General features: G+C 40.6%; 1 protein-coding gene across 1 annotated transcript in view; it reads right to left on the reverse strand.

Moving 5' to 3' along the window:
• The window catches only part of LOC307029645 (inactive dipeptidyl peptidase 10-like), a 287,270-nt gene that overhangs the window by 251,441 nt on the left and 8,361 nt on the right, over positions 1 to 27,468 (reverse strand). Inside the window, exon 2 of the mRNA XM_079665726.1 lies at positions 7,196 to 7,310. Within this exon, the coding sequence (XP_079521852.1) occupies positions 7,196 to 7,310 (115 nt within the window). The remainder of the gene's footprint in view (positions 1 to 7,195; positions 7,311 to 27,468) is intronic.

Here is a 27,468-nt window from a genome sequence, read left to right on the forward strand (position 1 = left end):
TCAAATTCTACATGTATATTTTCAATTTCAACACGTATATTTTCTATTTTCTTTTCTTTTCTTTCTATTCTTGTTTATTTCTAGTTTTGTTTTATTGTAAAATGCCTTGTCTTTTATGCTGCTGCAACAAAAACAATTTCCCAAATGGGGATCAATAAAGTACCATCTTATCTTATCTTATCCGGTGCTTGGTGGTGTGTCTTCGTGAAAAGGAGGATCTCTTCAGGGAAAACTTAAGTAAGTAAAGAAGATGCTTAAATCAAAGTGTAACTTGTGTTAACCTGAAACACAATGCAATGATTTCAAATCTGATTGCACCAAAAACACCGAAATGTATTTTCTAATCTACTTATTCCAGGATGGTGAAGTGGAAGTTAGCAGTGAGGCTGAAGATTGTGTTGACCAGGGGTGCGGATACAAGAATCGTATAAAGAACAGAAGTCCTTCAAATCTCGGATGCGACAAGAGCCTGTGCGATGCTGATGGGGTTAATATACTCACTCAACCTAAGCAACCCGAAAGAGATGTTATAAACGTTGGAAGCAGGTTCATGCCTTTATTTAAAGGTCCCTTATCATGGCCATTTCTACTGATCACAATTCCATTGTTGAGGTATACTAACATAGATATATATTTAGCAATTTTCCAAACTCACATTGGTTTCTCTTACAGCATCTCTGTATAGTATGTGTATTCACTCTCTGTCCTAAACGGCTTGTTGGAGCTCCTGCCCCCCCCTCCCTATGAGCCCAGTGGCCGTCTGCAAGACAGCGAGACACAGCGAAACACAGCCCGAACACACACACAACCGCAGCCTGGCTGGGAGTTTGTGTGTGTGCTCACACACCGACTCACAGCCTCGCCGCGTCCTGCCGTCTCAGGGAGGAGAAATCGGCGGAGCAGCAGCTGAGAAAAGATTGAGTGTGTGTGTGTGTGAGGAAGCCACAACGGCTCCGCGGACGTAACGGCTCAGCGGACATAACGTAACGGCTCCAATGGGTCCATTTGGGTATGGGCACGTCACTGTACCCAGGAAGAAAACAATGGAAAAAGAGAAATGTCCAACGAGGCGTTCTGGGGCATTATAGACAGGTATTTTCTGTGTTAGAGTTTTACTCGCTACAGGGTGTTCTTTGAGGGTTTGTGACTCTGCAGACCGTTTACATGCAGAAAAAGCATGACATGGGACCTTTACATCTTTTGTATTTACTTTTATGTCATGCGGGGGGAACATTTGTTATAAAAAGGTCATTGTGTAAAGAACATTTTAAAATAAACTGTTAAAAAGTGGAACTTAAATGTGTATATTATTGAGTTGGATGTAGAAGAGTCAGAACAATATAGATGTGTTTTATTTTAAAGAAAATTCGGATTGAACAAAATAAAAAACTGTAAATTATAGTGTCCGTCCAAAACATTATTTTTACTTATAGTGAAAACTACCCTTGGATGATGGTAAGGTAGACGAAAAGCTTTAGGAATCCAAAGTACAACATATAATAAGTACCCTGTATCAAGATTGATGCAAAACAAGTGACATTTGACCTTTTTAGAGAGGTTTAGCAAAAAAAAACTCCACCTCTGAGGTGATTTGGGTGGAAATGGGGGTTTTACCGTTTCTCTGGAACCCATTGGTCGATTTTGTTGATTGACATCTCTTTCTGACCGTTAGAGCCAATAGAATCGAAGGGGAATCTCCCCACTCACACACATGGTAAAACAAAAAGGTGTGGGCTTCGCGCACGCAGTTTTGCATGAGAGTGAAGCTGTCTCTAGCTCTGACATCTGGAAACGGAAAAGCAGGTTTATTGCTTATGGATTATCAGAAATCATTTCAAAGGGACACAGACACATTGGATTAATCTATAGATTAACTTCAGCTGCGTTTTTATTGTTTTAATGCCATTGAAAACCACTTTTGACCAGACTACGACACAGGTGAGCCATGTTGGCATTTTTAGCTACCTAGTGCCACATGTTTTGATGTCTGTTTTTGTTTATAAAGTAGCAATTTTGTATAATTGAGTGATAATCAGGGGTACCCTTCAATTCTGTGTCACCTCACGATGTGAAACGATGTGTTGGATGTGCAGCAAAGATAAATAATAAGGTTTTGTGAGTGAATTTCGGTGCAGTCATCTGTTAGCATTTTTCGCTCGTTAGTAATTCAGAGGCTCAGCGTTAGCATTGTGGGTTTTATTTCAAAAAAATAAAAATAATGATCAGTTAGATGAGTTTCTTCCCGTTACATGGATATAAAACATTCATAGTTTATTAACCTATTTTTCAGGTTTCAGGCTCGAAAATGACATTCCCAGAACAAATGACCATATCTTCCCTTCTAAAAGGATTAAATTAATAATCTTTTTTCTCAAAGTAATGATACACCTGTGAGTTGGATGTAGAAAAGTCAGAATCAATATAGATGTTTTTTATTTTAAAGAATTGATTGAACATTTTAAAAAACTGTAAATTATAGTGTCCGTCCAAAAGATATATTGTACTTATAGTGAAAACTAACCTTGGATGATGGGTTAGTAGACTAAAAGCTTTAGGAATCCAAAGTACAACATATAATAAGTACCCTGTAACAACATTGATGCAAAACAACTTTTTAGATAGATTTAGCAAAAAAAAACTCTTCTCGGGCCATTTGGGTTGATTTTCCATATCTCTGGCTCCCCTTGTTCGATTTTGACGTGTCATCTCTTTCTGACCATTAGAGCCAATAGAATCCAAGGGAAATGGTCCCGCACACACTCATGTTAAAAAAAAAAAAGTGGCGTTTTTGCGCAAGCGAGCTTGCAGCAGAGGGTAGAAATATCCCTGCTCTGATAACAAGCAACGGAAAAGCAGTTTTATTGCTTATAGATCGTCAGAACATTTCAAAGGGACACAGTCACATTCGATATTAACCTATGGATTAACTACATTATCGTTTTTATCATTTTAATGCCATTGAAGACCAGTTTTGACCAGAGAAAGACCAAGGTAAGCCATGTTAGCGTTTTTGGCTACCTAGCGCCACATGGTTTGATGTAGGTTTTTGTTATTTTTCTCCGCAAATTTGTAATCTTTGAGTGTTGAGGTGGGTAACAATAGATCATAAAAGATGTGTTGGATGTGCACCTAGAATAAGTAATAAGGGTGCTAGGAGTGATTTTCGATGCAATAATAGGTTAGTATTTTTTCGCTCTGGGCTAATTCAGAGGGTCAGTGTTAGCATTTTTTTGTTTTTTTTAAAAAGAAAAATGAAAAATATCAGTTAAATGAGTTTTTTCCCGTTATATGGATATAATATATTCATATTTCATTAAATATTAAGAAACGTTGTTTCCTGCAAATGACGCGATTTCGGCCCCAGAACCGGGTCCGTGGGGCCTAAGTCAAGAGTAATGTTGAGGTGAGATCTATTGTTAATGTAGGAAATATAGCGACACACAGCTTTCATGCCATAATGTCATACACATTCTTGAATGAAAGAATGACAGAACCTTTTACAGTTGTGGAAGACTATGAAGCTACAGAAACATGTAAACCCTAACCCTCTATGGTACGCACTATGATGACATTTGGAAAAAAGAAATTTGGAGTATTTTTTTGTCATAGAATACAGGGTGTCCACGGGGTCTTAAAAAGTATTAAAAGTTGATAAATCAATTTAGCGAAGATTAAGGCTATTAAAAAGTATTAAAAAGTATTAAACGGCATTTTCCAAGGTATTAAGAAGGTCCACAGCAACGACAACATGAAACACCCTTTAATTTACTGAAACGACATGTCGGGAAACCCCCCAAGGCGGCCCCATGCATAGCGCGCCGTAAAATGCTGCTTATTATTTTAAGTTTCGTTGCCTTGCTCCACTCTGTGGGGGGGGGGGAACTAAACGACTACAGTAACGGGTTCCAAGGTGGGTAGACCGGCATACGCAACGCTCTGGGGGTCCAACGGCTCCGTGTGTAAGCCATATGATCATTTTCTGATAACGATGAAATAGCCCGCCTCCATCTCCCCGCGTCTCCTGCTGCTGCTGGGCTGTCAGAAGAGGGGGAGGAAAAGAGAGGCAGGCAACGTTTATTCAATATTATTATATTATTATACAGAGAACAGAGTCGTTATCAATTTGTTTTAAAGCTCAATAAATAACAAAGAAGACCTCTGACCGGCACTTTTCTCATTTTGTACGGAAGATTTAAACTTTAACGGACATGTTGACCGGCGGAACATTTTTTTTTACGGAAACTCTGCCGCACGGTCCCCTCTTTCCTTGGAAGAGGCGGTGAGGTGGGTGTTTTTCATCTGCTGTGGACTACCGGAGAGATATACAGCAGGAGAACACGCCGTCCACCGCGGAGAATAAACAGAAGGGCAACCATGGCAACCATGCTCCGGGGTCTTCGTCGCTGCTTTTGGTGTATTTCGGGCGGCAGCAGCGCCACTTACAGGCCTCGTTTCCAGCATTTCCAGCGGTCTAGTGTGAACGGACACGTTAATGAATCGAATGCGTGTGAACGGAGGCCTTTTTTGCGCTTGCGTATGCGTTTTACCGTATGCGTCCTCGTGGGGCCGGGGTCTAAGCTAAACTATATCCGGTCACAGAGATCTGCTATTTTAAAGTAAAGTCAACACATATCGACCCTAAATATAGTCTATATTAAGAACGAGAAATGTCATAACATATATATCCTTTTTTGTAAACATATTACAAATGTGTGAGGGTGATGACGTCAGAGCATCGTCCTATGTGCCAGGGCTTAGCCCCGGACAGCCCCAGCCCAATTTAACCCCTGGGTATTTGAGAGGGAGCTCCTATGGCATTACCCCGCTGAAGCTCACCAAAGTTTAACATATTTCATAGTTCAAAGTTTTGTCAATTGTTTTGTTTATTTGTCAAATACTGGTTTCTAATGGTTTCTGAGGAGTTTTACTGGAATGAAAGAGCACAGAGTCTACAGAAGCAAAAAAGCAGCATACTGCATTAAACCTGACCTTCACAGAGAGGTTGAAGTTCCTGTGGAAAGGAGGCTTCAGTAGTCTGTCTGCACTCTGTTTAGTTTTGCTATCTTACAATCAATATAGTAAATGTGACTATTTGTACTAAGGTGTTGAGCAAAGCACATTATACCACCATTTTTCCTTACAGTATCTGAAATCTAAGATATGTTTTTCAATATGAGGTAAAGTGTGTTGCCAATGTAACCGGTTAGAACTCAAAGTTGCGATGAGGTCTTAAAATGTATGGAAAGGGTCTTAAAAAAGGTCTTAAAAGGTATTAAATTTCACTTCAGGATTCCTGCATATACCCTGGAATAGACCAAATAAACATAATCTAAAGAAATATTTAATAAATAATTATTTGGGGGTGCTTTTTGGGGTACCATAATGGTAAGTTATGAAAAAAGAGAGTTATTGTTTCAAATTTGAACAACATTTATTTGAAAACACATGGAAAATACTAAATAGCCTCAACAGGTTAAGTTGCGTGCCAATTAAAGTGTGAAAATCGTTATTTTTTATATTTTAACAAGATTACATGTCTGAATGTTGCCTACAGGCAACATTGTACCATTGTGAAAAAACCTTTAGGAATAAATACGCGAAGAGCCGAGGCATCTTTCATCAAACTTTATTGAGCCATTTGACAAAATAGACTCACTGCTTGTGGAAGTTCATGAAGCAGTTATTGTCAGCAGTGGAGCACAGCTACGTGACACAATTTGATCACTGCACTTTCACCCTTACAGCCAGGGTATTTGCACCAGCCCTTTTTCTCCACCCACACAAGCCAATGGTCAGTGTGGTCTTGACGCACAGGTGTTGATGGCACTGATGAGGCAGAACCTCTGTGCTTCTTCTCAGCCAGGTCTCTGTCAACATTATGAGATGGTCTCCCCCTCTTTTTCAAGACTTTCCTCTCATTGCAAAGGCAACTTGCAACTTCAGCTTTGAATTTCAGCAGGGTGTACACTTCTTTCTTGGGGATGCCGCAGTCCTTGCAGTCCCTGCGGTACGAGAGCCACGCATTCACTAGAGCAGTGCTTCTCAACGTGTGGTCCGCGGACCACTGGTGAGCGCTCCCTAGTGGTCCGTGAGTATATTGGTAACATTTCTTATTTGAAATAAATAAATAAATTTAAGTTTTCCGCACTCTCGTGGGAATATCTCCGCAATGGAGCAAGGTTAAGTTTCTTTTGATTGCATGATATAGCCCAGTGCAACACCTTCTTCACACATGTTGCCACTTGTTTGTAACATTTTCAGGCGATTTGTAATCTGTTCTAGAAAAACGATGTGTTTTTTGACATTTGTGGAGTTAGGTGGTCCGCAAGTGTTTTTTTATTGGTTAAGTGGTCCTTGGTATGAAAAGTTTGAGAAACACTGCACTAGAGTGAAATCCATCATGTGCAACACGATCTTGTGATACCACTTCCTTGACCTGACCTTTGTTCTGTAGAGAGCAATCAGTGAGTCTAGAAGATCCACTCCTCCCATGCTTTTATTGTTTGCATGCACAACACTTGGGCAGGTAACCTGCAATGTTTCTTTCTTTTTCTTATCCCATCTTTGCACAGATGGTTGGGTTGGCTTTAATATCAATCTTGGTTAAATTGTAATGATCTATGATGGATGGTATGCTTTTGAACAGTTTATACCTAAACAAACAATACCACAATATCACGGTAAACCATAATGGTACGGTGTTGCCTCAAGGCAACATTTACAATTGAACATAATGGTACGATGTTGCCTCCAGGCAACATTTGCATTTTAACAAGTTTTCATGACCTAATTAGCTAATTAAGTACATTCAACTATTAGAAATTAAGGTTTACTCACCTATTATTGTGAATACATTTTTTTCTAGACAAGAAATGTGCAGGAAATGACGTTTTTAGACACATTTCTTGGAGAGAAATGGCTGAGCTGATACTTGTGGGAAAGGCAGCAAACAGGGTCTTCAAATTGGCCGCCAGAGAGTCATGGGACAAATTCAAACACTATTGGTTCCTTATGGTCCTGCCTCTTTTTTAAAGTATTGCATCATAATTTGAGATGTATTGTGTGAATGTAAAAGACAAAAAATGGGTATGTTGCCTGGAGGCAACATCATACCATAGAGGGTTTTAACAGGGATGTTTTAACTAGAGCGAATCACAGGACAATCAGATCGCAGAGCCAATCAGAGCTGAGTTACCTGGGGTGAGGAGGATGACGGACATGGTGATGAGAGAGCAGACCACCAGGATGACCAGCAGGGCTATGGCAATGCCTTTCCAGTTCCTCTGTGGAGGACTCCCCCCCCCCAGGTCCTGGAGAGAGAGAGAGAGAGAGAGAGAGAGAGAGAGAGAGTGAGAGATTGAGTTAGGGGTGAACAGGAAATAGATATTGACGTGTTTTCATGATGAAAACAAAGGCCTTCCAGCTGATCAGTATTTCAGAAATCCTGTGTCAGTCCCTATTGGCAAGAAAAATCTACAAGAGATTGTACAGTGCAATCAGAGAGATACAGTATGTCCACGTTTTTGAGCAAGTCCACGAATCCAGTCTTTGTCAAGTCTGTCACCACCTTCGCGCAGCTGCTGGCGCCACTTCGTCCGGTCCTCCGCCAGCCTCTCCCAGTTATCCGTCGCAATGTCCAGGGCCTTCATGTCACGTTTTACGACATCCTTGAAGCGCAGCAGTGGTCGTCCTCTGCCTCTGGAACCAGCGCTCAGCTCGCTGTATAAGATGTCCTTTGGCAGGCGGCCATCTGGCATTCTGCGAAGGTGACCGAGCCACCGCAGCCTCCTGACGTTCAGGGTTTGGAACATTGACTTGCTGCCCGTACGCGCCAGCACCGCCTCGTTCGTAACCTTGTCCCGCCATGTGATCCCGAGGATGTTGCGCAGGCACCGCATGTGAAAAGTATTTAGCTCTCTTTCGTGCCGCGCGTAAGTTGACCACGCCTCGGAACCATACAGCAGGACGCTGACCATGCAACATTGGTAGATGCGTGTCTTAGTGCGCTCGGTGAGGTATTTAGCTAAAGTGACAAAGCAGATAAAAGGTGAGCAATAAAAAAGTAGCTAACATGTTAAATATAAAGAAAAAGCACACATTAGTAATACAACAATAAGAATAAAGACAAATTACTACTCATCCAAGGCTAAAAATGAGAAGCAGCATTTCAATAATTATGTGAACATATTATGGTTTGAGATCCTATAAAAAAATATATTTTGCATAGAATTGCCCAAAATAAATGAATAACTGACTGCATGTTGTACAAAACGCACACAGTGGTGCTGCTTACTGTACATAATAACACGGGTCACATTGAATCTTTCCAATCCTACCCCCTTCATGGTGAAGGAATGAAGCACTCTGCATGAGCCACACTGTAGGCCAGAACACTTGAAATTCAACAGAATGTGCAGAGTTCAATCACGGTCAATCTTTCCATTGAAGCACACCCTCTGACCTATGGAGAAAAACACTTCCAGTTATTTGTTTGGGCAGATAAGCAAACATTTGCATTCCCGGCTCTGTCTCTCAGACTAGCTGCAGAGAGATTTGGTTGGAGCAATTTCAGTGGCCGTAGAGTTCAGAGAGTGAGATGTAATCTTCAGTGGAGAATATATCCAGGAGAGTTTTGAAGCTTTGGCGTACCACTCCGTCTCTGAGTCCTGGAATCAGACGGCCTTAAAGCAGCTCACCACATCTGCTGCCCCTGATAAGAGGAATTAAGCCTCACACCCTATATATGTCTTCTCACCGCAGCTACTCCTGGCCTCAATTACCCACAAAACCCTGTAGGTGAAATACAGTGATCACTGACCACCAACCCACGACTGAATCATGATTGGCTGAAGGGAAGGTGAAACAAAATGATTGCCAATTAGAGCTTGTTTCAGATTTTACAAAGAAGCTTCCGTCTCAGACTTTTTCTGAATTCCATTTTCTTGGTACTCGACATGATGGTTTAGATTTATTGTGTCCCTGTAATACTTATAACCAGAGGTTGAAGAAGTACTCAGATCTTGTACTTCAGTTAAAGTAGAAGTACCAGAGTGTAGGAATACTCTGTTTCAAGTAAAATTCCTGAATTCAAAATGTTACTCAAGTAAAAGTATAAAAGTATTAGTATCAACATATAGTTAAAGTACCAGAAATAAAAGTAGTCGTTGTGCAGATTGGTCCATTTCCGAATAATATACAGTATATGATATGTTTTATAATGATTGATCATGAAAGTGTTCTCAAAGCTGGTAAAGGTGCAGCTAGTTTGAATGACTTTGTATACTGCAGGGTAGCTTGTGAATTTACTCCAGGTGGAACTAAAGTCTGACTTAAGACTTGATCAGATTTCACATCATTCATCCAAATCTGTGAAGGAACTAAAGGTATTACATTAGATTTCATTACATGTAATTGGTCAAACACTTTTATCCAAAGCGACTTCCATACATTCAGCACTGTGGACAATCCCCACAGGAGCAATTTGGGGTGAAGTGTCTTGCCCAGGGACACAACGACATGCTGACTGCAGTGGGACAGCAGTCCAGCACACTGAGCACTGAGCCACAGCCTCCCTATTAAATACATGTAGTGGAGTAAAAGTACACCATTTACCTCTGAATTGTAGTGGGATAGAGGAAGTACACAGTAGCATCACGTGCGGATACTCATTTACTGTAAAGTACAAGCACCTAATTGTACTTAAGAACAGTACTTGAGTTACTTTACAAACTGTTTACAACTCAAAAAGTCAAACATGCAGACTGATCAGCTGACTGAACTACATGAAGTTTTTTCTGTAACATGTCAAAAAGGAGCCGAGATTACAAATCAAATCTAACAACAGAGTTGCAGCTCCTCATTTCCCATCTCCTGCTGCCTTTCTTATACTGAGGAACAGTTTGATAGGAGTCAAGCTTAAATGGAACTTTATTGTTACCATGACCTCAGACACGTAGTTCATAGATGCAGTGTGACATTACTCAGAGCCCCCCCCCCCAGACTCATAAGACTGCTCTATTATCAGGACCGCTGCTCATTTCATTAATATCACAGAGGGCTGACGTGCCCTTGAAAAGCGACGGCGACTCTAACTACCCTTGTTCCTCCATGCATGACATTCTTTCTCCCACTATTTTTCACTTTCTCTCTATCTCATTTATCCCCCAATTTCCTATTTAGCCACATTTGAATCATTGTCCCCAGTTTATTAACTCAATTATGAGCAATGAAGGAACCACTAAGACCATTTTTAACCGCATATATTGTTTAGGAATAGCCCTGACCAGACCTACCAGAGGAGATGAGACAGGAAAATGTATCACGATCATTGGACAATCAATGGAGAAAACCTATGTGGTCTCTTTGAAGATAAGGTACAGGTTGGGGGACTTCATGACCCTTGCAGGCATTTTTTCAAAATCATGCTTAACAGGATTTAAAGACACACATCATGATTGCTCTGGTCACCCTTGAAAAAGAGATCTTTTGATCTCAAGGGGCTTTCACCTGGTTAAATAAAGGCTACAAACAAACAAACAATTGCTCAATAAATAATATATAATAGGTGTAATCCCAGTGGCAATTTTAACAGTGATTTTGAAAAGTTAGGCCAGTGAAGAAGTGCCTCAAACCTGCATTATGTATAATATCCAGCAGGGGCGATTCCACATGTCACCTAAAAAGGGGCCCGATTATATAGAAGTCTATGAAAAAATGTCACGACTACTCACTTGATTTATATATTTCATTTCATAAGCCCTTTTCAGAATCATATTTATTTAATAACTGGATTGTAATTATTATAAAAGTATTCACTGCTGCTGGATATGTTAACCTAGTATATCATAGTTTATTTTTAAGAATTTTGAACTATATTTTGTATTAGCTTATAATCAGAATCTGTAAAGTAACTTAAACTCTCAGATAGTGGAGTAAAAAGTACAACACTGGCTTCCATAATAGTTGTGGTTACAATATAAATACTCAACTGAAGTACAAGTATATCGAGCACGGTACTTGAGTGAATGTCCTTCATTACATTCCACCACTGGCCTGCCCCTTCTTTCTTCTGTCTGAAAGTCAAAGTAAAGGACAGATGCACACACACTCTCCTGTACAGCTCTATCCACACTCAGTCTCACACCAGGAGTCTCACACTCATTGTTCTGGTTACAGGCATTGCCATCTATAAATGTAGCAGCTGTCAGCATATCACTGTCCGTGTAATATAAGCTGCAAGACAAGTACTCCTCAGGATGCCATGTCACATACTGTACAAAGTGATTGCCTTGTAATTGTAATATCTGACATTTGTGTCTAAATGTCAGAGGAAAATGAAAGAGTAAGTGTTAAAGAGACTGCTGGTGCTTACAGTACACCCAACTGTGAAGCAGAGTGAACACACTTACCGACTTAACAGTTAGCACCAAGCTAAAGTCATATCCTCAAAACCAGAGGTGGAAAGTTACTAACACGTTGATTTCAATTAAATATATTATGTCAACAAATCTCACATAACTGTATTATGTTAGTTGGGAGCAATAATAGGTTCAACTTAATATGTATGTACATTTTGAGCAATAGGCTTGGTTGTCAGGATTGAGGTGATTTGTGATGATTGTTATACTTTTCAACATTTGCTCAAACTGGTTTTCAAAAGAACTATTTTTGGCAGCATCTGACACTTCTCTGCCTGTGAATTTGTTGAAGTGTGTATTTTGACCTATGTGTAATGTAAGTATATACAGAGTGAAGAATACATTGAATTCTCCCTCTGGGATTGATGAAAAAATATGTTTTTCTTTTTCTTTTTTGCCATTTAAATCACACTACAACACTTTCTATATGTTTAGATTCTATTTGATCCATCTTGTTCAATTCCACTATGAGCTTCCTGGTTTCACACTGGATCTTTACAATAAATAGGTGCCTAAGGAAATAAAATAAACATATCAATTAATCAAACTTATGTTGCTTTCCCTCCATTTTTTCATATTGCTTTCAACTCCAGACAGAGGGTTACCACAATCTAACTAAAGGAAAGGGTCTCTGTTTGTATGGATACCTGTACATCAAGTGTCTCAACCACCGTTTATCCGATCAAACTCAATCTTTTCGGGCGTTTCCTGAGGACCCCAGGAAGTGCAGTGTCGAGTGTGACATTTTCCAGATGAGTAAGTTACAAGCAGAAATATCAGAGGCCAAGCAATCTGCCAAAACAGGCTCAGCACAAACTAAAAAACATAATGAAAGTACTTCTGAGTGACCTGACAGACCAACAACAAATACTAAATGTCTTAAAATCCCTGCCTGCTATTTCGATGAAACTCAGCGTAATTTCTTTCAGGAAGACAGGAAGACTCCGCAGCTGCAATCAGCTCATCATGGGCGTCATCTTAGAACCAATTACATTTCCCTACAATATCCAGCATCCCATCATCGAGCTGCAATCAAACTTTTAAATTGTTCTCCTCTCTCCTGCAATCAGCTGTGATTTCAGGTGTTCATGCTGCGAACCCCTCCCTCGCATCCACCTCCTGTCTTCATATCCAGTGCCAGGAGAGCTCATCATTAGACCACACAAATCGAGATCTTCAGGATACTCTTCATCCCATCTCCTGATCAAATCCAGATCTTCAGCATCACCACCAGTGTCTAGACCCCGTGGGGGTTTCCTATTATTACTGCTGCACTTCCTCCTTAAAGGTCTCCTACTATAGGTCTACTATTTTTAGGCATATAGGTCTCAGATATATAAAAAACATGTCTATGAAGTGTTTGGTCAAAATACCAAACAGATCACCCATTGTACCCATGCCTCATATCCCTCTATTTCAACCCTGTTAGAGAAGTGCTGATTATGGGTCTAAAGCTTAAAAAAATAAAATAATTGAAAATGAAAAAAAAGTGAAAGGGAGCTTATGCCTGCTCATGTGGGATAATTCTATGAGCAGATTCTCAGCTAAATTTTGCCATGATTAAACGGCATAATATGTTCAAAACCACTTCAAGCATTATTTCTGAAACAGTATGGAGCTCAAATGCCTTTTCTCTCGCGGGTTTACCAAAAGGTGAGTTCCTTTTTTTATTTTCTGCTTTTTTGCACATACTCTCTCCAGTACAGGTTAGCTCTGAGTGTTAGCGAGGCTTGCTAATGTAAACACAGACTATATTACTTCCAAAACACATTGCTCATTGTTTCTGATAGTGGGGTTTCTGATAGTGCCGTTGGTGTAAAGCCAGCCCACATTTCAGATATTACTTCATATCGGACGGAAATCTATGGGCTCAGAACAGTCTCATAATACACACATGCACACAGAAGGATTCACACTTGTATTTCCGGATCCACACTTGTGTTTTTCAATGCACACACAAATGTGTTCCGTCTCATATACATGTAAATAAAATCCAAACACAGAAAAAAGTTTAAATGTGTATTTTTGATCCAAACATATTTGTTTTCCGTTTAAATCCCCTGAACCTGCAACACAAACCGCTTTCTGTGCATGGATCGCTGTGTATTCGTGTGTGGGTTTTTTGAGACTCCCCTGACGGTCAACCGATTCGTACTTGTAATTGTTTCTATCTATAGCCAATCAGATGTCTCCTCAATTCTAAGCCAATCACATGAGCGCGCCCCCACGAGGGTAGATGTCTAGCGTTCATGACGTAGTGCTTCATGTACACATTTTGCGCTGTCCGGAGCTGACAGGTCCATGGAGCCTGCCTGCAGGCGCTAATCTCAGGACACCTCCACTCTCAGTACATTGCCACTTTCCGAACAGGAAATGCACGCAAATACAAGCCTTTATATTATTAAGGTAGAGCACCACTTTCCGAACCATTGATGAATGCTTGTGTGTATACAAAAACGGCAGGCAAAACCGTTGTAAATGTGTGTTTCCTGTGTGGCGAATACAGGTGCTTTATTTATGTCTGTATGAAGTTGTTGTGAGTGTGGAGGGAGCAGCTACAGGTTAACGTAGCCTAATCGATCAGTGCACTACGCAGCCAGTGCTAGCCAGTGAACTGTCAACGGGGGGGAGCCCCGCCAGTCATTATCGGCCGATATTCACTCTTAATAGTTTGATCGGTGCTCTCTATAAAGGCCGATCAGGAGAGCTGGATCTGATCGATATGGACATAAACGCGAGTGAAGTGTAACCGGACGCGAGAGAGAGATCAGCTGCTGAGTCTGACGGAGACACGCAGCTCTGCATGATCACCTGATGCTCCGCCCTCTGTTTAGCGAGCTGACCGGACAGCGCAAAATGAGTATATGAAGTGTCATGAACGCAATAAATCCTACCCTCGTGGGGGCGCGCTCATGTGATTGGCTTAGAATTGAGGAGACATCTGATTTGCTATAGAAAGAACAAATTACAAGTAAGAATCGGGTGAGCGTCAGGGGAGTTACAAAAAACCCACACACGAATGCACAGCGATCCGTGTACAGAAAGCGGTTTGTGTTTGCAGGTGCAGAGGTTTTAAACAGAAAACAAATATGTGTGGATCAAAAATACATATGTAACACTTTTTTCTGTATTTGGATTTTATTTACATGTATATGAAACGGAACACAGTTGTGTGTGCATTGAAAAACAAAAACAAGCCGTTTAGGATAGAGAGTGAATACACATACTATACAGAGACGCTGTATGAGAAACCAATGTGAGTTTGGAACATTGCACAATATACATTTATTCTAGTAGACCTCAACAATGGAATTATGATCAGTAGAGATGGCCATGACATGGGACCTTTAATACCTCATTCACACCAACAGTGTTTCAGGGCCGGTTCGGAGCTGGAGCTTCAAAAGCACCGGGTTTTCCTGTTCACACCGCAGCGGAGCAGCCTCTTAGCTCCGGAATCCGGTTCATTTCGAGCACCAAAGAATTGTCCGGCCAGAGCAAAAGCACCGCATACGTCACCCTAACGTCGAGGCGGGGGCAGGGGGAGGGGCGGGATCAACTCCTGAACAACAACAAAAAGCCGGCGTTTTATCCAGTTTGTACACAACGATGGAGAAACTTAACGAGCAGCAGTGGTCCATTGAAGAGACAAGCTACCTACTGGGAATCTGGTCTTCTGAAGAGGTACAGAGGAAGCTGGAGCACAATCGGCCATTGTTGTTGTTGTCGGTGTCAGCTGTGAGGGGTTTCCGCGCGCTTTGGTTCGGTGTGAAAAGAGCCGGAGCTAAACCGAAGAACCGGTTCTGAACCTGAAAAGCTCTAGGACGGAGCTTGAACCGGAGTTGCGTTGGTGTGAATGAGGTATAAGATATACGATATCAGGATCTGGGCCTAATCGCCAAAGACTATTAACATTACTATCATATGGCATACATGTCAATAAAGGTTCTTTAAACCAAAATGAGGTCTTTCCTGATTGAACTTCCATTATTTATCATTTATTTATTCAGCCCAGACAACGATTAGAAGCTTTAATTAAACCGACTGAGTGTAATTCTACCTGACTCTCTGTGGAACAAATGCCATCACACTCATTCAATACAATCAATTATTCAACAGGTCAAGTAGACCACAGAAAATATAGGGATGCATTTGTTGAAAGGGAAGTATTGAGGCGTATATCTGAGGGATGATAGCAGCATCAGGGTTACTCAGAGGACACTCACACACTCAGTGGTTGAGTAAAATGGCTTTTCTGTGTAAAATCAGTGAAGTGGCTCTTAGGAGGTTAGAATTAATTGCACGATTCAAATCATGTTATTTGCCTACAATTTCAGTTGACAGATTGTCAGTTGTGGTGAGATTATTCCGCAACAGTTTCTACAATCGATGTCTGGAAATCATTTGTTGTTAAAAGCACAAGATGAAGAAAAAACTCCTCTGATTGCTGCAAAGCTGGCTATGATATGGCTGAGCTGTGTGCTAGCGGAGTCCATTCTCTATAATCACATCATCTGTCTTTGAAATAGCAAGAATAGCCTTCAAAACGGAAGGAAAACAACTGCAAGTAAAAAAAGAGCCACGACTCCCATCATTATAGGCAGCCTTTAACGAGAGTGGAGAGAAAGTGCAGCAGAGGACTCCTGCTGGTCCAAATGAAAATGGAACTTATAGTATACTGAATATTTACTTATAATGCGTTGGCGGGATTGTTTAAATCAGTCTGCATTTGGCATTGCACTGTGTTGCTGTTATTAAGACTGCACTCTGTTTCTTAAACTGCTTTTTAGAGTGTCTGTGATATTGTGCACTATAACGATAGTTTGTCAATTTACACAAAATACAAATATTTATTTTTGCTTTGTTTTTAAAACTGTCTTGCAGGTTAGGCTTTAAGAGGCTTTAGGGGTCTGATAATAATGATAATTACAGTCCTTCTGCGTTGGGGTATTGAATGTCCTATTAATAATAGAATTGCTTGATTTCTCCCGAAAAATCATTATATAGAACATCATTTGGTATAGTGAATAATTCACCATGTAAACAAATTTGCAATATTCATCAGCACAGCTTAGAAAGGCTGAACCGCAACAACAAGGTGTCTGTTTTAAAATATGGAAAACATTTATTAATGAGAGTACTCACTTGGGAACGAAGCACTAAAGAGCACTAAATATATATACATATTTATTACTTGCGTCTTTCTCTCCGTAGAGAAGAAAAATAAAAGGTGTTTTGTAAAGATAAAGCCACAGCTTCACAAACATGCACAACAAACAACGTTCTTTTTCTTTTTCTATGCATATACATGAAGAATAAACAGTGGGGAATCACTGATGTTGATAAAGACCAATCAGATTTGACTTTACATTTTGCATGTGGACACCCCTTCTGTCCAGTAGCTGGTGTTAGTGTAATCTTTGTTGCTTCTTCCCTGCACTTGAAGGCCACACAAGACACTAATAATAGCTGGATACCATCAATAAGGTATGTGGGGGGGGGGGGGGGGGGGGGGGGAGTGCAGGAATACTCTGTTACAGTAAAAGTCCTGCATTCAAAATGTTCCTCAAGTAAAAGTAGAAAAATATTTTCATCAAAATATAGTTAAAGTAGCGACAGTAAAAGTAGTCATTGTGCAGATTGGTCCATTTCAGAATAATAGATATGATATGTTTTATAATGATTGATCATGAAAGTGTTCTCAAAGCTGTTAAAGGTGCAGCTAGTTTGAATGACTTTGTATACTGCAGGGTAGCTTGTGGGTTTACTCCAGGTGGAACTAAAGTCTGATTTAACACTTGATTAAATCTGTAAAGTATTAAATAAATGCAGTGAAATAAATGTACGCAATGTTTTTCTGAATTGCAGTGGAGTAGAATAACAATATAAATACTCAATAACAAATATAAATACTCAAGTAAAGTACCAGTATCTGAAAATTGTACTTAAGTAATGTACTTGAGTAAATGCACTTGACACCATGGTTCTATTTCCCTTTGTCTTGCATTATCACATCCATTAACTCATTGTACTCATTGCTGGCATCTAATTCCCACAGAGGGAGAGAGAGAGCATGATAAGAATCTATGTACAATTAGGATGCTAATGCTGCCTTTGGATGTTTGATTAAGACCCCTGCCATCTCCATCGAGCCCCTGCTAATAAGCTTGTTCCTCACCGGATCACTGTACAAAGTATCGATGCAGGAACCTTCCAGCACCGGCACCAAGCTTCCTGTCAGAGCAGTCGGGCTATTTATAGAGCTGAGCTACCCAGCCTGGACCCTGACCTTGGAGAGAGTGTGACAAATGACAAGCAGCATTTCAGCAGAAGCCGGGCCGTTTTAACAATGACAGCAGGTCGGAGTGGGAGAAAAAATAATGCCATCTGTAGTGGCTTATTTTTGTTTACCCATGAAATACCATTTCTCAGTGCATCGTGAATCATTGACAGCCACAGCCAGAGCCATGCTGGGGTCTTGAGGCTTAACATCTAAAGTTGATCCAGTGGCTAATAGGAAACGGCGAGCTTAGCTATGTGTTGTCATCCTATTGTATTTAGCAATAGCAGCTTTGCCCTGAAGGATGCTGCCATTGGCCTTTGGTCCGTGTGAGATAATGCTCAATTAGTCTATGTCCCTAGCGTATTGGTTTCAGATATGCAAGGTTGTTGACTCACAGTGCGCTGCAATGGTGTGACTGTGTATTATTATGACTGCTGGGTTTAGCAACACAAAAGCATTACAAATCACAGCATGAGTCACTGGAGAACCCGGGACAGTGCTCAAAAATGCATTTGCTCCTTATATTTAATATATTACTGATGTAAAAGTGGCATTAATAGAAGAAACAGAGACAAATGTAACCCCTCCTGTCACCTCAGGATCTGTTTAAACTACTCTTACATTAAAGTGGACCTATCATGCTATATTTGAATAATATAGTGTAGGACCATACCTATATAAGGCATATTTATACTTTTTATTTTTCAAAATACCAAACAGATCATGCATTTTAGCCATTCCTTATTTCGAAAATAGAAAGGGTTGTGTTTTCTGACACTTGGTGAGTTCCCTGGAACACCGGGGACACATATTCATGTATAAAAGACGTACAAAAGTGCATTTTGCATGATTGGTCACCTTTAACACAAAAAACATTAACCATCATTACATTTTATTTCTCTCCCTTTTGAGCTGTAAACAATGTGTCAGACTGCTGGTTTACATGAATAATTGTAAAGAATATACTCTGAAATTAAATGAATTAACATGGTTGTCGTTTTGTGTGTGTGTACTCTCTGATAGATGAACATAATCTAGGGTTACCCATTCCTTTCCTACCTTAGGTCATTTTTCACTAGGAACACCAGTGTAACAGAGTTGAATAAACCACTTAAAATGCAATGAAAGTGGTGATCAGTATTTGTATTTGTTCAAATGTGGAGCATACCCCTCCTGTCATTGGAAATGCAGCACCCTAAAACACATTTGCTTCTCTGTTCAAGCAAAAAGAAAGAAAATGAAGGTTCAAATGTATGTTTGAATCTTTGTTTTATAAGATAAACTGTTGCTTTCCTCTGGGATATGTAGCAGTCCCAATGCTTATTTAAAAGTTATGTGAAGAGGTAACTTTGAATATTAAAAAATGCTCCCCAGCCATGAGTCAGCGTGCCCCAGAGCTGAATCAGCCCTCAGCAGTGTTCGGCCAATGCCTTAAATAGCACAAACTGAATTAAATAATAAACAACAAACGAGTAAAGAGAAAAAAACAGGGGAAGTAGAACCGACCTTCAAACAAACCCTGAGTCACAAAGACAGGGGTTAGATTGTCAAAGTGTTGAGTGAGGCCCGTATATTAAGCACAGGAAGTCAAACTCACCATTGATTTTCTTACCGAGCTGGAGAAAGTCTTTGATTCTCGCCAATAGTCAGACGGGAAAGGTATGCTCACTAAAGAGGCTCATGTCCAGCCTTCAGTGTGAGGCAGCCATCCCTGACTGTAGTAAACAGGATCTGAAGCCTGCTCCCACCACAGGGTGAGGAACTCTCACTCTTTATCCTCATGTTCACTCTTAGCCAAGTTTGGGAGTAACGGATTATATGCAATAGGATTTCCTAATCAGGATTATTAAAAAAGGTAACTGTATTCCCTTACGACAGGTTTCTTCTTTTCTAAGGTCACATTGTTCTGTTGTCTTTTATAGTATACTAAAGTAAAAAACGGGAGGTTATGTATTGTAACCCTAGTTATATAAGCCCTCTACTGGACTCTATGGGTACTACTCTCTATCATGATGTGCGTGCATTCACCTACTGAGTTACGTAAACGTAAACTACCTGAATGCATGCGCAGACCCAAAGTATATAAGGCGGCTACGCCCTCCGACCGTCATCCTACACCCTCTTCAGCGAGCGGCGTAGGAAAGACAGGGCCCCCAGGTAGAGGGCTCCGCCTGTGCTTATATAACTAGGGTTACAATACCCCGTTATATCTCACACAGGCTCGTATAAACGCCCTATCCTCCAACAACATCGACCCATCACACTGCCCCTGACCGGCTTTTGGCTAATATCCACCGCACCCCCACTTCCTCCCATTCGGTTGTAACCGTGGAGAAGTCGGGGCCGCAGCTTGGATAAGACATGCTTACCTTGTGTAGAGTATGCATGCAATGTAAAATATTACCATGATTTCACAATATTTAGCTGTAATATTTTACAATAAATTACTGTTTTACCACTTTACAGTCTTTACCTGTAATGTTCACAATATAATACTGTCATTTTGAATTTCACAGTGAAATCTATACAGGCACAGTTAATTACTGTGAATGTACTGGATCAATTATTACCAGGACTTCACAACATGTTACTGTATTATTTCATAGTAAAATACTGTATTCAGACCATCCTCTGTGATAACACAACAAATTAAGCGATTTTATTGCTTTTATCGCTCTTGCTTGGCTTTAAATACTCATTTCTTTCTTTGGTGCAGGTTTTACTTAAATTGAAAGGGGCACCGCTGCATCTGCCTTCAAATAAACGATGCAACATATACATCTATGTAACATTTAAATTGTTGTCTTGGCTTATTGCTTTCAGGTGCTTCCTGGGCCTTAACCCTGAGACAGGCTCGAAAGCCAAAAAGAGGCATGGCAATTTGAACCCCCATGTCAGCACATTCTTCAGAAAAAGGGTTGACTTTGAGTGGATGTCTGTGTAGACATGTGTTACGTGCCCCCCTCTTTGTTTTCTTTGTCTCCCTGCTGCGCAGGTGCGCCTGGTCTGCCCCAGGCTCCGCCTCTGCCCAGGTGCACCTGGTCTGCCCCTGGCTCCGCCTCTGCCCAGGTGTTCCAAATTCCACTCAGCCGTGTGTATATTTAAAGAGAAGCTTGAGGAGAAGGATGTCTTGCCTATCCTAACGCCAGGAGACACTCCTTAGAATACCTCTTTGCCATTTTGAGCTGTAGGCCATATTTTTGCAGATGTGTTTATGTTTAGCCTGGAGGACCTGTTAGTCCAGTTTTCGCTGCTTTATTTTGTTTCCCATAGGGTTTATAATTGATATCTGGTTAGGGGAAGCTCTGGGTCCTACGGCCCGTGGTGTGGCTGGCTCGGGTTCCCTCTTTCTGTTTGTTCCTTTTGGCCAGTCCTCCAGACCTCTTTTTGTTTCCCGTTTCGCTTGTGTGAGCAAACGGCTGATTATCAATAAATTCTCGTTACCAAGTACCGGTTATTGCGTGTATTCTTTCATGTTGCAGGTCTCAGCACAAGCCACTACCGCAGAGTAGAGGTTGGGGCCGTAACAACATGTCCAAGACACTGTGAAATGTACTTTGCACTTCAATGGAGTAATACAAAGTTAAAATGGGCATTTTCTTTGTTTTTCTTTGTTGATTGAGCTGATTGAATTGTGTAGTTATGGTAAAATCCCAGTTAACTAGTCAAATGTACAATATATTATCGTAAATTACTGGCTACTGTGTTGCATTACTTCTACAGTAATAGTGTGAACATACTTAATTACTGTAATCTATGTACAGCAAGTTACCATAATACCACAGCTCTGTACTGCTATATCACAGTAATTCCATGGGCATGGCAACTGTAAAGTCCAAGTATTTAGTTGTACTTTTATTCTGATTTGCTGTAAAATATCTACAGTAAATTACTGTGAAATATTTACAGTCAATTTCTGTGAAATATTTACAGTCAATTACTGTGAAATCCATGCAACTAGTAGCCAATAATTTTATTTTACAGCCAAACATTTTACAGTGTGGACGATAGTGGGGAGAGTCCTCCAGCCCTGTATGGGGCTTACTGCGCACCATGTTTCCCAGGGCCCTAAGGAGCATGGGAACAAACATAAGCACATTATGTCCAGGGGGGGGTCAGATACCTACTGACCCACAGCCCAAAGTATGCATGATGATCAAAGCTGTCACCGTTGCCCCCTGACAGGGATGCCTGTCTGCTTTCTGTCAGGGTGGCAGGTAGTCTGCCTGCATCGAGCATCACCCCCAGATATTCTACCTGCTGGTGAGGTATGGGGGAGCTCTTCTTCCAATTGACCGCAAAACCCAACTTAGTTAGGTGTAGGATCAATTGGGCTGTGTGAAACATTGCCCATTCCCTGGACCTGGACATGACTATGAGGTCGTATTAGAAAACCCTCATGCCCTGGTCGCGAAGCGGCTGCAGCGCTGTGGCCACACATTTGCTGAATGCGCATGGGGACAGGGAGTAGCCGAACAGCAGTCTGTTGTACTCGTAGGCTACCCCATGGAAGGCAAAACGCAAATACTTTCTGTGCTTTGGAGCAATTTTGACATGAAAGTAAGCGTCCTTCAGGTAGATGGGTGTGAACCAATCGCCTGGCTGCACCAGTCCCAGTAACTGTTTTAGAGTTAACATATAGCATTTTTTGCATACAATGTGGAGCTGTGGTACCCCCTGGTGGCCCGTTCCGCCGTCAAACCCTCCGTAAAAGGAAGTTTGACCAATGGGGGGCTGAAACTGAAACGGATTACACTTTAAAGGTTGCCCATCCAACCCCTGCAGATAGCTCGATATCTGCTACAGTAGCTTCCCATCTGAAATGAAGTGTACATGGCCATCGAGCCTTTTGTCTTTATATCCGTATGTTATGAAACAAAAAACAGCTAAAATGTATAATTTTTTTTTAGCTTACTCAGGAATTAAGTTAATTGTAGATATATTAAATAAAAGTTCCTTCACAGCCAATGTAAGTAACAGTAGCTGCTTCGTTTGCTTCAATTTGTTGTGACATTGTTGTGTTAGTTATAAATTACCGTCTCTCCAGCATTAACAAATAATTCATCATTGAACAGTAAGGTAGGCCACTGTGTATAATGCTATATAGAACGTGTCTATGCAAATAAACAAACTACATTTCACTTTAACCTGATTCATAATAAATAACTGTGATAGCTGCTGTGCCTCACATCACACCCTACACACCTTGCTGTGTCAAATGAAGCACGGCTGACAGGACTTTACATGTTCTATACATAGATACAATATCTCTTGTGATGTTGCATCTATACACAGGCTGTTTAGGCATATGTAGACTGAATCAATACATTGTTGTACATAATGGCAAGTGACTTCTACAATATCTGCCATCCCAGGCTGTAGAGAAAAAGATTTAGGAACAATGGTTTTAAAAGAATGTTCTGAACTAAAATGCCTTCACTTGTATTCATCACTAAGAGTAACATTACATGCAATAATATGTAAGGATATATATGTATGTATATAGTGTTTGGGAACTTTTTAATTCATTAAGCAATAATTGGGCACAGTCATCTGTTTGAGATTTGAATCAATTTTTACACTGTTTGAATTTGGACGAAAGACATTTTAATATTCTCTGTTGTATTAATGTTTGCTAATTCTATTGCTAGCCCCATTGAAGTCACTCATGCATATAAAGGGAGCAACGCCTGACTTCATTACACTAACACAGGCCGGGACTGGATTTAATGGGACATATTTATCTGAATTACATCTGAATAGAGGATCCATTTAAGCGCAAATCACCTACAGTATGTGAGGCCGATAAAGATAATTCCAATAATCACCCTTACTTTTATTTTCCAATGCACATAAATGCAATATAACATCATTTACATGGCGGGTGTGAGATCCATTGTCTTTACCCCACAGTCAAATCTCTAATTTGAAGGCAATTAGACACAGTTGACAACTTTCCTGGGCAAATTGTACTCCAGGCTGTGGATAGGATTGTAGCCATTTCCTCTCAATTCCAAAACAGATCTCATTTATCGGTAGAAATACAAATTTAAAGCTGAACCTGACATCAGCAGCTGAATGTGTCGGTGCTGACAGGAAATTGTCTCTCTGTGTGAGGTTAAAGTGCTGCTGTGTCTTTATACTTTTAGAGTGACATTGGAGGAATCAGCGGTCGCTCAGCTATACAATTGCTAGTTGAGAGGGCATTAGTGGGGTCGGGAGGGGCTGGTTAACTCTGAGTGGACCTGAACTGGGTGGAATATTGAAAATGGATTCTATAAACTAACCAACAACATAAATCTCTCTTCATCGCCTTCAAAAACAGCCACATGGGCATTTTCTCAGTTATCATCATTATTTATCGGTGCCTTCCAAAGTGTAGAAAGAATAATTCATGTTTTACCTCAGTTTACAATTGGGAGTTCTGGCCCGGCTGAACCTACTTCTAAAGCGCTCGGAGAAGGAAATATATCTTAACCTGTTAAGCCCCGAGCCTGTTCTCCAGGTCTCAGGCTCGAAAATGACATTCAAGGTTCAAGGGTTCAAGGGTTCAAGGGCTCAAGGGTTCAAGGGGGGGTTCATGGGTTCAAGGTTCTTTATTTGTCATACGAACATAGCTACAGAGTAGTTATGTCGATGAAAATCTTAGGTCACAGGCTTCTCCAACAGTGCAACACAATCATACAGATAAACAGAAAAATATAGTGCAAGTTAATATTAAAAAGTAAATACAAAAAGAAAAATTGTTTTAAAAAAGTGAAATAGTGAAATAAGAGTCTATAATGCAAGCTATTGGAATGATATATTAAATAAATAGATACATAATTACTAAGTAGCAGATTAATGTTATGGATGTTGTTTCAACAGTTCAGGTGTTTATCAGTCTTATTGCCTGTGGGATGAAAATGCCTCTGAATCTGGTGGTTTTTGTCCGGATGCTGCAGTAACGCCTGCCATTCAAAATGAATAAATGAGAATCGTATCTATGTTGTTGATCTGTTATATTAAAGTGTTACGTTGATTTGTTTGTCTTTCTCGGTCCATGCACTTTTCATTTGAGTGGTTTTGTGTTATAAAAAAGCTGTGGCGGGGGGTGTGTGTCTACAGAAGGTCCAGTTGTGATAGAGACAGTTCGCCACTGCCTCACACACAGGAGGGACTATCAGGATCAGAATCAGAATCAGAAAATCAGTGTTTAGAGAAATGGAAACACACATTTTGACGCTAATATCATGTCAGTGCAGACCATTTTCACTTAAGTTACAGGACTATAAACTCAGATGATGGAAAGTGTGTGATATTGATGATGTAAATATAGTGAAAATAAATCTTTCTGATGTGTCATTTAAAATCCCACTAATGTCACAGTCAAATACTCTTTGTAACATGGCTCATTCTTTATTCACTCCTTATCCAGACTTTTCTTTTATCAAACCATCACAGCCCCGCACCGGTAAACAGCTCGGGTAGAATGGGCGTCATTTCTCACATGTGTGTTGTTTGAACAATGTGAAAACTATTTATCTGATAACAACACATAATAACTAATACCCTTACATTTGCCAAGGCCATGCCTTAAATAGCAAAGTAAATAAAAAAATGTTTTTGTATCTACTCGAAAACATATTTTGGCTTCCTCCTTGGCCCATGTTTTCCACAGCTTTTAAATATAAATGTCAATATTAGTAATTAACGTTTATTGTACGACAGTGGGTCTCTGTAATATTATATTCCGTTACCATAATCATATATGTTTGACTAACTTTTATTAACTAAAGTCTCTGTTTAAAAGATGTCAAAACTACGATCTGGAAGGAAAAAAAATAATCAAAAGGTCCCATGAATAATATGCTACTCTCCCAAAATGCTGTAACCAAATTGGTACAACAGATTAGAGCTGGAATGCTCCCCACAGCTCTTACTGTACGATAACTTGCTCTCAATATCCACGATCAGTACAGTATGGAGGGATCAATAGATGAATGGGGGGGTCTATCTATCGTAGAGTGCTATCAATACCACTGCCCTTTGAGATGAGCCTTTGATTATCTACCCGGGGAGTGAAATCGATCCCCGGCTGCTCTCAGTGCTTACTATAAGTCCTGAAGTGCAGAAAACTGTGTTTGCCAGAAACACTGGTGCACTTCATGAGGCTGAGCTGATGAACTGAGTAAAGGCCTGGCATGGACAACCATGTCAATATTAATGAGTGCAATATTCATGGAATAAGCTCACAATAACCTCTATGGATCAATGGGAAATCTGTGCCAATGGTAAATGGAATTAAACAGGCGAGTTAATGTGCATCTGTACAAATCTCTGTCTGCACCGAGACGTTCTGCATTGGTGGCTCTTCACTAACTCATGAGGGAACTGTTTGAAAAGCTCAACAAGGCCGACAGTAAACTGCACAAAGAAAGCTCTTGTTTACCAAGCTGTGTATGCTTTGTATCAAAGAATACTCCAGAAAGGAAGGAGTTGCGTCAGAGAGCACACTTCTCTCTGGACATTTGTTACATCCATCTTCAAAAATATATATAGTTACAGTTTAGTGTTGATATTTACGCGTTAATCTGAACAACTCCACAAAATATATGTTTCGAACCAATGATGATCCCGTTGTGCTGTCTGGTAACACACACGCACGCACACACACACGCACGCACGCATGCACGCACGCACGCACGCACGCACGCACGCACGCACGCCCACACACACACACACACACACACACACACACACACACACACACACACACACACACACACACACACACACACACACACACACACACACACACACACACACACACTGACTGTTCCTTCTTCCTAATTCCTGGTCTCTCAGGTGAGACTGCAGTCTTTCCCCTGTCTGTGTCAACACTGATGACTCCAGCCTGGTAATTGCCTTTTAATCCTCCGAGGATGGAACATGTGTCAGCGTTGGTTTATTCTGGGCCCTGCTCGCCTCAGGATACAGAAAGCTTATAACACCAAGGTCGCAGTGTGAATCACCACCTAGCTGGGACATTTTGGACAGAAAAGTCAATGTGGAGGAGATGCATTCTGTACCCTGCATCATGCCTGCCAAGTGTCTTTGAGCAACGCATGATCTGAAGCCAGGAGAAATTCTAACCCCAGGATTAAATATGTGATTAAAAACAGTTTAAAAAAGAACGCAAAGGCAATGAATCCATTTCTAAATCCAGACCGACTGGGAAAGAAAAATCCTTTGCTATGTTCAGTGAGTAAAAATAAAATATTCCAGCTCCCCTGAATCATGAGTAAGCACATTTGTGATATTTTCAAAATGTATTCAGAGAGAGGTGAGAGCAGATGTGTGCTGAACATTCATTAGGATTAACTTATAGCAGAATCACACAAACACACATCCTGTATTCAAATCAGCTGCTACAGTATGGACACAAACCATCCAACTGTCTGTTCCCTGAATGAATGTACTGCAGAGTGGCACTGAAATTAACACAAGGAATGGAAAAAAATCACACCATTATCAGCGTTTAACATTCAAAGATTGTCCTCTAAAGAAACTGTCTCCACCAGCAAAACAACAATGTCATTTTGTATTTATTCTGCGACAACCTACAGCAAGGGTGGGGAATATCTGTCCCCCGGGCCGTATACGGCCCACGAGACCATTCGGTACGGCCCTCGAGGTAATTTATAAACACACGCAAAAAAGAAAAAATTAAAGAAATCTAGACTGCAAAATAATTAAACAAGCGAGTGCCTGTTTTCCTGGCTAAGG

The sequence above is a fragment of the Notothenia rossii genome (genome assembly GCF_949606895.1).
Source record: "Notothenia rossii genome assembly, chromosome: 2".
Classification (NCBI taxonomy): Eukaryota; Metazoa; Chordata; class Actinopteri; order Perciformes; family Nototheniidae; genus Notothenia; species Notothenia rossii.